Source organism: Hermetia illucens, chromosome 5, assembly GCF_905115235.1.
Source record: "Hermetia illucens chromosome 5, iHerIll2.2.curated.20191125, whole genome shotgun sequence".
Classification (NCBI taxonomy): Eukaryota; Metazoa; Arthropoda; class Insecta; order Diptera; family Stratiomyidae; genus Hermetia; species Hermetia illucens.
This window is the reverse complement of record NC_051853.1, coordinates 31,672,860-31,684,350: the sequence shown is the minus strand read 5'-3', so window position 1 is coordinate 31,684,350 and position 11,491 is coordinate 31,672,860. Positions and strand designations below refer to the sequence as shown.

The following is an 11,491-nucleotide window of genomic DNA, read 5'->3' as shown; positions in this document are numbered from 1 at the left end:
AAACTGAGAAGTACGTTCAATGCAGACATGAGGTGCGTTCTGAAGGGACGTTTAGGATTAGCGCGTAACCAATTGAATTCGAATTTTCTTTGAGCTAAATATCTGGAAATTTTCGATATGAATATTTTTAGGTGAAAAGAAAATGAAGTGTAACTGAAATTTCAGGTATGGAAATCTACGAAGAAAAGCACTCGTACTCGTATGTCATCAAAATGAAGGAAGAAGCATAATAGTTAGGACTTTTTTGGGAGATTTTCTTAACTTCCGCGTAATAACAAATTTTATTCAAATTTTAATAAATTTAAGTAAGAATATTTAATGTCTCAAATTATTTAAAATAATAAAATAATACTTTTAACGAAATTTTAATTAAGTATGCGATTGTCAATTGTCAGATGGCCGTAGGCGACGTAGAGGGAAGACCTCTTCCGAAACCTAAAAGAAATTGGCTAAGTTGACCGTGAAGGTGAAGAATACTGAAGCTCCGTGGAAGCCCTGCGTCGATACGTGCTTGCACGCCTCTGTGCTAGCCAGACTCGAGAATGTTGTGGGGGGGGGGGGGGGGTCCTTTGATAGCTTCGATCCTGATCCCGATGTATAGTTCCGTAAAGCATCCTGAAAAACGAACAAACAAAGAAGAGGATTCGTGCAAGGCTAACAAAATAAACAACACGCAAACTAAAACCTGAAAATAAAAAAAAAAAACAGTTCGACCGCGCACACGAATCTCCGGACGCTTGCGCAATCAAAGGGTTATGACGGTACGACAAAGCGTCTAGACAGTGCAATTTTCGGTAACGAAAGCGAAAGAGTATTGGGGTGGACTTTGGGGGTCACCCCAATACGCCTGGGACGTATTTTGCGGATGTTACCGAAGAGGAAGTTCGACAAGCTATAATCAGCTAGCAGAACTGGAAGAGCCCAGATCTGGATCGGATGTAGAATTTCTGATATAAGAAATTTACCAGCGTACTCAGTCGGTTGGCACACAGCATAAACCAGATCATGAGTCGGTGGAAGGAATTTCCACCCTTCCTCCCTACGGGGATTACCTACGGTGCTTACAAACCCTCTACAAATTCATAACCTCCATTATTAGTGGAAGCGTCAATACGCACCTCGAGACCAACAACATTCTGTCCAAGGAGCAGAAAGGCTGCCAAGTTGGATCAAGGGGTTGCAAAGAGCAACTCGTTCAGTCTCATTTAGTTTTGTATGAGACTCAACCCTCTTTCATGGCTACTGAATGAAGCTAGAGGGCATGGTTTTGCAGTAAAGTATGGCCTACGTGCTAAGTGCAAACTGACACACTTGATGTACTTAGATGATATCAAGCTGTATGCTGTTACTGACGATCATCTTAGAAATCTGTTGCGAATAATAGACATGTTCAGACGTGATATTCGGATGGAGTTTGGATTAGACAAGTGTCGAATCTAAGCCATCCGCAAAGGTCATCATGAGCCGCATGCCGGGCATAGCATTGGTGGCCTCCACATCAAAGCAATGAACGAGACAGACTTCTACAAGTACCTAGGAATTCTGCAAGGAACCCATACTCGAGTTGGTGATCTGAAGAATGCTCTGCTGATGCTGAAATCGGATCTCTCGGGGAAGAATAAAATAAGCGCGTCGAATGTATTCGCTATCCCTTCACTGGCTTATGCATTCGGAATATTACCATGGACGAAGACTGATCTGGAAAACGTCCAGCGGTGGATACGGACAACTATCTCCCAATCATCTAAAGTCTACCGTGGAGCAGATGAACTTGCCTCGTGACATCGGAGGTAAGGCCGTGGTTGATGTGGCGGCACAGCATCATCGCCAAGTCAACTCGCTACGCGCTTATTTTTCCAGCAAAGAGCAGGCGAGTCCCTTGCATGCGGCTGTAAGGCAGACTGTGGACTGACTCCACTTAACTTGAAGGATCGATCTTTCAATCCTTTGAGTGGGGTGAAGTGGGACCAAGAGCGGATCGATGAATGGAAGTCGAAGACAATGCACGGTAAACACGTAAATTGTCTTTGACAGCCATTTGTCGAACAGATGGCTGTGTGAGAGCTGGAGAGCTCTTTGCTGAGACGGAGTGATTCATGTGTGCCATTCAGGAGGGCGTGGTTGCCACCCGAGCTTATAACAAGCTCATCATGAAAAAACGGGTGGAGAACGAGGAAATTTGGCGTCTAGAGAAAGTGGTTGTAGTTCCCATAATATTGTCAGCTACATCATCAACGACGCAACAACCGGTATCCGGTCTAGGCCTACCTTAATAAGGAACTCCAGATCCACCAATTCAATATCCTTAAAAGCTATCTGGCATCCTAACCTACGCCTTCGCTCCATCTCAGGCAGGGTCTGCGTCGTCTTCTTTTTCTATCATAAATATTTCCCCTATAAATTTTTCGGGCTGGATCATCTTCATCCATACGGTTTAAGTGACCCGCCCACCACGACCTATTGAGCCGGATTTTATCCACAACCTGACGGTCATGATATCGCTCATAGATTTCGTCGTTATGTAGCCAATGGAATTGTCCATCCTCATGTAGAGGATCAAAAATTCTTCGGAGGATTCTTCTCTCGAACGCGGCCAAGAGTTCGCAATTCTTCTTGTTAAGAACCCAAGTCTCCGAGGAATACATGAAGACTGGCCAGATCTTTATCTTGTACATTAAGAGCTTTGACCCTATGGTGAGACGTTTCGAGCGGAACAGTTTTTGTAAGCTGAAATAGGCTCTGTTGGCTGACAACAAACATAGTGGATTTCATCGTCATAGCTGTTATCGGTTGTGATGTTTGACCCTAGATAGGGGATATCATGAACGGTCTCATATTTGTAGTCTCCTATCCCTTCCCGTTTGACCAGTGCGATTTGATGTTGTTGGTTGGTTGGTTTTTGGTGCTGACGTTGCCACCAAATATTTTGTCTTGCCTTCATTGATGTGCAGCCCAAGATCTCGCGCCAATTGCCGCCTGCTCGATGTGGATGAAGGCAGTTTGTACGTCTCGGGTCGTTCTTCCCATGATGTCGATATCGTCAGCATAGGCCAGTAGCTGGAACTTAAAGAGGATCGTACCTCTTGCATTTACCTCAGTATCAAGGATCGCTTTCTCGAGGGCCAGGTTAAAGAGGACGCATGATAGGGCATCCCCTTGTCGTAGACCGTTCTTCATGTCGAATGGTCTTGAGAGTGACTCTGCTGCTTTTATCTGGCCTCGCACATTTGTCAGGGTCTGTTGTTGATTTGCGTCTTTGGTATGAACCAATGATGTTCTGATCGTATGGTGCTATCCTGCCTAGCAAGATAGCGGAGAATATCTAATAGATGGTACTCAGCAACGTGATACCTCTATAATTGCTGCACTGTGTGATATCTCCCTTTTTATGTATGAGACAAATAATGCCTCTTTGTCAGTCGTCAGGCATTGATTCGCTATCTCATACCTTGAGCACAAGTTGATGAACCATTTGGTGTAATTGGTCGTCTCCATATTTAACCAATTCGGCTGTAATTCCATCGGCTCCTGGTGACTTATGATTTTTAAGCCGATGAATTGCACGGACTGTTTCTTCCATTATCTGTGGTGGCAGTATTTGCCCGTCGTCTTCAGTTGGCGGGACCTCCAACTCGCCGATGTTCTGGTTGTTCAGTAGCTCGTTAAAGTAGTCAACACATCACTCCAATATGCCCATTCTGTCGGAAATCAGATTTCCTTCTTTGTCTCGGCAGAATGAACATCGAGGTGGGTAAGGCTTCATCCTGCTGACTTGTCGGTAAAACTCGCGCCTGGTGCGGTTGCTCCTTGTACTTTTCGAGTTCACAGACCTGTTGGTTCTCCTAGGATTCCTTTTTCCGTCTGTGTATTATGATTTTGATATCATACTTGGGTCAGGCTTCGAGGGTCCGCTCAACTGCCTCGTAGAAGGTATCCTTCTCCCTGCTCTGCAGTTTCCTCTGTCGGGGCGTGAACGTTTATAAGGCTTATACTCTAAATTTGCCTCGTAAAAGCAGAATGCATAGTCTTTCGCTCTTATTTTCAAAGCCGATAACAGCAGGTTTCATTTTTTGGCTGAGTAAGAAACCTACTCCAAACACATAGTTTACTGGATGGCCACTATACCATACGGTGTAGCGGCTCTTCTCTAGGAAACCGGTCCCTGGGTATCGGCTAGCTGCTCAGCAGCATTCGGTCTGCACAGAGATCGCACTTTCCATTAGAAAATGCGCTAATCGTTTATCCGTTATCGTTGCCGGGTTCGTCGTTTTTAAATCCATCCTGTCCGAGACTCCTCCAAAGGCTTCGTAACATCGGTTTTTCGTTTAGGGCTGTCAGCCCTACCCAACCACCAACCTGGAGGACCAGTTGATACCCGTTTCTAGGCACGGGAGACTCGCCTTCATCCTTCTCCGTCTGCAGTTTTTCATAAAGAAAGAACTCCCAGCGATCACCCTGTGGAGGTGGAGATAGGGTTTGGTAGCTTTCACATTACCTTCACTTTACGGAGTAATTAAGCAATTAAAGTGACATTGTAATCGGGATGGGTAATCTGAATCCCAAGGTGGGATCTGACAACAGCTTGGTCGGACATGTGATCGGGAAACACGGTCTTAGCGACCGCAACAGTAATGGTGATTGGTTCGTGGATATCTGCAACTTCCACCGCCTCGCCGTTCGTACCACGTTGTTCGAGCACAGAACCTGCCATAAGGTCAGTTGATTTTCAACTAACCGACGTCGTGCGACCAATCAGATCGAACATATCGCGATCAGTAGCAGACTCAGGGGTTTTCCCCTGAATGTGCGTAACAAGAGAGGCGTTAACATTAGTCCGGAAAGGGATTACCATCTGATGATCGGTTAGTTGGCTTGCGTGTTGCGGCTGCCACTGCACGCAAGGTTGGGGAGCTTCGACCCAGCTGTCGTTCGACAATGGAGAGCTATCTTGCTGATCGAACGGCAGATATACTGAGGAATCCACCTGAGAATATCGATGAGTATTGGGCCGGCATCAAAAGTGCTCTTTTCTAGGATGCTACACAGGTCGTCAGCCATGACCCGAAATGGCGTCATAAAATCTGGTTGACTGCGGAATCATGGAAAGGGTTGAAGGCTATATTGACCGCTGCGAGCGATGGCGGGCGTGACGCGCTTGAACTACGACACCGAGAGAAATTCCAAGAAGTTCCGCGTAGTGTACGCCGTGTCAAGAGAGAATTTGCTTTTGTGCTGGCTAAGGAAACGAAATATGCCGGAGATTGCAATGATTTCAAAAATGTATACGCATCACGAAAAAAGCTTGCATGGGGTCCTAAATCTTTCAATGGTCCTGTGAAGGGCGTCAACGGTCAACTTCTCATCCACGATGATGAGCAACTGAAGAGGTGGAAAGAACAACACACCATGGTTCTTCACTGTATTACATCCAGTGAGATTCCTTCTCTTGTGGATGAAATGGCTAGTCACCATACCATGCGGATGCTCCTTCAAGCAGAAAAGAAATCATTTCTGCCATCAATGCACTCAAACGGAGTAAAGCCGGTGGGCTTGACTGTCCCTGCAGAGTTATTTATTGCTGCTTCCACTCGTACAGAAATCTTGGGAATCCGAGACATTTCCCAGAAAGTGGAGGAAGGGGATGCTCGTCAAGATCCCAAAGAAGGGCCCCTGTTTTGTGTGTGAAAATTGGAGGAGTATCTGCGTGCGTCTTGCCGTTGCAAAGATAACAGCTAAAACAGTTCTGGAAGGCTGGTTTCCGCTCCGGATCCTCATCAACACCCTACCCATCATTTTGGAACAGTGCGCGAAGTTTGTATCCTCACTGCACATGCTCTTCATCGATTTCGAGAAGGAAAGGAGTGTATCTGGAGTTCTCTACGCAGGAAGGACATTCCGAACTAACAGCTATTATCAGAGCGACATACGATGGCGCAAAATGTAGCGTGCTGCAGCGTAGCAAAACCTGGAAGGATTTCGAGGTCCAAAGCGCAGTCCGTCAGTTCCCCGATATTATTTCTTCTTGTTATCGGTGCCGCTTTTCATGTTGCCTTGTCCGGAGGACGTGGAGGAATTCAAAGAATAATGACATGTTTCCTCAAATACATCGACTGTGTTGATGACATCTGTTTGTTCTCTCACCGACCCATGGATCTTGACCAAATGGCTCTGGATTTGGAAAGAGAGGCAATAGTTAGGCTAAGGATAAACACCAACAAAACCAAGGTTCGCTACCCTGCCTAAAATCTGGAAATCAGTTATCTCTGGTCGGGGCACAGGCTTGCAACTCGTACGGTCTGTGATCGGAAGACGTAAGTGGCAGTGGATTGGTTACACTTTACGGAGAAGCGATAATCGCTTTGCGGGCTACGCCATGCAGTCGAATCCACTTTCCCAAGATGGCCGAAGAGTGGCTCGCCCCCAGGGCACTTGGCACAGAACAGTTGACGATCTATACCTCACCGAGGGATGAATGGCAACCATACATATTTGAAAAGTCACGTCATGCGCTAGATGAAATTTGAAGTCCAAACTGGAGTCCGCCGTGGCTATATCGCATCACAGATACTGTTTTGGTCGGTATTCGTGACTTTTCCCCTGTTGCCTTGTCCAGAGAATGTAGAGGGGTTCAATGGGCCGAGACAGCGTCTTTGCTTAGATAACTCAACTACGCTGAGCACATCTGCTTGCTTTCTCACCGAGTCATGAGCTTTGGCCAAATGCACTGGTAATGAAATAAAATGCGAAATATTTTTCTCAATAGTTTTTTTTTAATAATTTTAGGAAGTGTAAAACAATTTCTACTACATATATTCCAAATTCAATCACATAGTGTTGTTATCATAAAGTTTCTTACGATCCATTTCTGATTTTACTAATGAATGAATCAACCTGAGTAAATCCGTGAAAAAACGGAAACTAATTCCTAACTTTATTATCTACATTCACGTCCAATGGAAGAGTGCCTCCCCCCAGCTCGTCACTTATGTTCACCATGTTTGCCGCGTATTTCTTCACCTTCGATACCAAGGAAGTCTGGAAAATGGTTTCTCTTTCACCCCATCCAATTCTGCAGGTGTCTTGGGCCTGTTGAGTTTTGCAAGCACTTTTGCATACGCATCCGGTTGGTCTAGGAAAAATGAACATTATAATATCCACATGTATCCAGTTTCGAAAATTCCTCTTACCTCCACTTGTTTTCCGAGAACGGTGAACCGACGTTGAAGCATCCCTTCCTTCAGTCTTTTCAATTACAAATTGTCAGAACACCCGATACGGTATCCAACGACGTCTGAGCTCCGAGAAACTAACCATAGTATATGGTCCAACACTTGCGTCTGGAAGATTTGTATAATTTATCCAAGGTCCTTTACCTCTCAGTTGGGGAAATGGTCGAAAACTTACTTATAAATGCATTCAGTGTATATCGATTCAAGGCGATCTGGCTGAACAACTACCAGGGAATCATTCGTGGGCATGCATTGCACTCATTACGGAATAAGTTTGGAATGCTACAGAAGATTTACAGTTTGCAGCGAAGTATTATTTAGAGTGAGCAATATTGTGCGTTGCGCAAAACACTACTCGAAAGCCGTTGACTCTGTGGACGTATTGCTTCCAATCGACTCCGTTCCTTAGATGATCTAATCGTACACGCTCGCTTTTACACACGTTTCCAGCACATAGCCTGCAAACAGCTCAACCTTAAGAAATGTACAATTCAATATTACCAGCAAAAATCCTCACCAATAATCGCCTTGCCGTTGATAGGAAAAGTTATTTGGAAATGAGAAAATTAGTCGATTGTTCGGGGCCCATCGATAGGCATCGTGTGAAGCACTTCGTCTAACAGCTGTAGGGCACGATGCAGATGAACTTCGATCCAACACGGAGTCTCCTTGATCGATTGACGAGGGTAGTCAGGACCCCAGCCCTTTACAAAACTCAACCGAAGTATGCACAAACGCCGCAGATCATCAACACCGATTCCCGCGGCAGCGCTCAGACCTACTAAAGAAAAAATCGATCATAATTCTGATGCTCAATTTTAAAAATAAACAATGGCAATACTTCTAGGTGGTGGCCCTATTGGCAAAGAAGGCAGACCGGCAACTGCCGCCGCTTGAGCCGCAGCAGCAGCTTGAGCATTCGCGGCCAACGATTGCATTTGATTGTAGCATTGACGCAAATCGAAGACTTTAATGCACGCAGCAGGGTAGATTTTGTGGACAGCATCGCCTGGTGTGCGACCAGCCTCCCTATCCAAATAGTAACTTTGTACAAATACAGAATTGTCACTCAGGCAACGAAGCCAAACGTCACCCTCCCCTCTGAGATCCAATTGTACTCCTTTTCCGATGTGGAGCCTGATGAAGATATGACATTATTTCTGGTGCTAACGTAGAAGAATGATATCTTACCGCGCCCTTTCGCTTTGTTCCGTCCTATGAATGTTGCTGAGTGCACCCAAACAGAATCTATTTCCTCCCGAGGGATCCACATAGCCATCAACAATGACGTTCGGTTTTGAGGACGGCACTTTGAAAGTTTCCCCCACTTGAGTGTCCAATTCGAAATAGGCGACAGAGCACCAATATTCCGGTGGTGGTTGTCTCGAAAGTAAACGCGGAGCCTGCATTTCTCCAGATATTGTCGTATTCCCTATATTCAAAAATAACTTTGTAAAACAATGGGCTTCAGAAAAACAAGAAATTGAACTCACAATAACCTGTATGATGTCCTCGCGGATCTGGTGGAAGCATTGTTTGCGTATAAGCCAAAGTGTTCATTCCAACACCGGCTGCAGGTTGAGGAAACGTTTGGGGCACTTGCGTTGTTTGATTATTGCCCGCCGTTGTAACATATCCATTCTGCTGGGTCAGAGGTGAGAGCGGAGAAGCAACATTGTTCAAAGACCCTGTGATTTGAGTGTCTGCAGTAAGCATTTCAGATGCCGCTTGTGAATAATATCCTCCGGCAGGCTGCCCGCCTGGCGGTTGCTGATCATTTTGGGGTTGGACGGAGGAAATATGTTTCCCAATTTTCGGAACTCCACCGACTGAATTAGGTGACTGACCTGGAGCAGCCGCAATTTTGGCTTGCAACGGTAAGGCATGGGATATATTGGCTACAAAAATACGAAACATGAATATCCAACTGTGCTAAGATCTAAAATTAGCAATTCACATCTAACATCTAAAATCTAAAATAAACAACTTTAACTAAATCACTGCAACAATCTACGACAAAAACTACGCTACTTTCAAATAGAATAGAAGAAGCTCTTACGATGTGGGTGAGGTAACCGAGGAGGAGGAGCCATCCAAGGATTTCTCGCAACCTCACTAGGTTCAATCTTTCCGGGCGGATGCGGGTACACGGCACCCAATGCACTTTGATCACCTTCAGAAACCAAAAGAAAACAAACAAAAAGAGAAATAAGACAAAAGACAGCAACAAATTTTAATCAACACAAAAAAAACTGAGAATTCACACCAACAATAAACAGCAACAGCCACAACACCTGTAAATCTTAACAATCTCTTCAAGTTCATTTCAAAGCGTACCTTGTGGGTATGGAGCATAGCCTTGAGGCGCACCAATTGCAGCCGGATGATGTTGGATTGTTCCGATGTCGTTGCCGTCCAAGTCTAGACCTGCTGCCGTTACGGATCCGGCCGTATATTCATCTTTCACAAGGCGACTTGGCCCGGATTGTAAACTGAGGCCGGAGAGATCAATTCCAGGTGAGACTACCCGTTCGTAATGGTACGGATTAACACAGACTAGATCGCATTTTAAGTCGAAGGCAAATTGGCAGTATTTCACGTGTTTAAGTTCGTTTTTGTGTAGATCGGGCCAGCGCCAAATGCGGGCGTAGATAACATGAGGGAATCCTTTGCGAGCAGCAACCTAGAAAGGAAATATATTCGGTAATTTACAGTGTTCCTGGCTTCTCAGCGTCCGTATCATTTAGTTCTCTTTGTCCTATGGTGAGCGGATGAGAGATTAATTTTCTTTTCTCCTAATTAACTCCTTTTAACACATTTGCCATCCTGCCAATCACTCACTTTAAAATAGCCATTCAAAAATAATTAGTTTTATTTCCGATTTTGTCTACAAAACCCTTATACCTTTTAACCTCTCACAAAACCCTTAAATCTGTTTAAACAATTCAAGGTTAATGTCGAAAATGTCTATCATTTCGAAAACGATCACTGATCCTTTTTATTGTTCACATATAGATTTAATCATGTTGCATATTGCGAAAAATATTTCTAACGGTTGTTTCCGGCTAAAGTGAGATATTACCAAGCAGTTGGTATGATTTAGCTAACCGCGGCCTGGTCGAAAATCCGTGTGAGGTCAACAGAGTGTATAGAGGTTGATTAGATTGGGGGCTCGAAACTCCCAGTACTGCAGTCCCCGATTTGAATACGCAAAGGAAGGAAGTTCGCGTTACACAATATACGAGTGGACACACCGCTGTCGGGGATGGGATATAGACCCAGCCAAAAAATTAGTGGTGGTGCTAGAAAAGTAGATTACAAAGCTGGCTAACGTGTTTCTCCTGCAGTGACCATGGAATGGGAAGTAAAATTCGAGTCCACCACGATTCGATGATCACATCCATTAGCAATAAAGCGGGCACCGTGTCTGAAACCTCAACAAATATGTAGAAGACAATACTCACTAAATTGATCCAAAAAAACAATTTGAATTTCATATTGAAAATGTCCCATCGTGATGTATTGAGATTTAAAGTGCATCCAAATTATTAATTTCCGCCCGAGATCGACAGATGAGTGACTTTGGAAAGAGGTGGTCGGTTATTTTTGGAGAGAGTTGCACTTTTTCTCGTGTATTAAAGCATCAAACAAATCGGCGCCTCTTCGTTTCTGTTGAAAAATCGAACAGAACATTTAGAAATCTGTGACGTGACAAGTCTTCAAATTACTGCCGATGTTGGGAACATCCTGGCGAAAAGATTTGCTCACTAGGTACCATATTCGTGATTTGATTCTGCAAGGAGGAAAGATGTTTGAACGCCGTCCTTTCCCCCGCCTCTTTAGCAAAGAAGACTCACATTAATAAAAGGACATCCTTCAATGTAATGGCCCGGAAATGTTAAGGCAAGATGGGAACCCCAAAGACCAGGCCTCTGGAACATATGAGGTAGGAGAAGTATCGATTGAGGATGCGATCCGTCGTGGATTTTCCCTCCTGAATGCGGCACTCAGGTCCGGAGTTTTACAATTCCACGCCCGCGGTCGAGCCGTTACTTTTTTGTATTAATTTTCAACTTTAGCTCGCGTCTCGTGTCCCCGGATAGCTGAGTGGTTAGAGCACAAGGCTGTCGTACGGAAGGTCGCGGTTCCAATCTCACTGGTAGCAGTAGAATTTGTATCGTGGTTTGGCATCGGATTCCAGTCGACTCAGCTGTGAATGAGTACCTGAGTCAAATCAGGGTAATAATCTCCGGGGAGCGCAA

At 44.8% G+C, this 11,491-nt stretch overlaps 1 protein-coding gene across 2 annotated transcripts in view; it reads right to left on the bottom strand.

Moving 5' to 3' along the window:
* Positions 1-7,201: 7,201 nt before the first annotated feature.
* Positions 7,202-11,491, bottom strand: part of LOC119656495 (mothers against decapentaplegic homolog 4) — a 10,313-nt gene continuing 6,023 nt past the window's right edge. Inside the window, exons 3-10 of one of the 2 annotated variants that reach the window (XM_038062830.1) lie at positions 9,567-9,912; positions 9,289-9,402; positions 8,723-9,127; positions 8,421-8,661; positions 8,071-8,366; positions 7,747-8,007; positions 7,405-7,687; positions 7,202-7,337 (exon numbers count right to left, since the gene is read on the bottom strand). In XM_038062830.1, the coding sequence (XP_037918758.1) occupies positions 7,796-8,007; positions 8,071-8,366; positions 8,421-8,661; positions 8,723-9,127; positions 9,289-9,402; positions 9,567-9,912 (1,614 nt within the window). In that variant the 3' untranslated portion in view covers positions 7,202-7,337; positions 7,405-7,687; positions 7,747-7,795. Of the gene's footprint in view, positions 7,338-7,404; positions 7,688-7,746; positions 8,011-8,070; positions 8,367-8,420; positions 8,662-8,722; positions 9,128-9,288; positions 9,403-9,566; positions 9,913-11,491 lie in introns of both variants that reach the window. The other variant, XM_038062829.1, reaches the window with a different exon arrangement.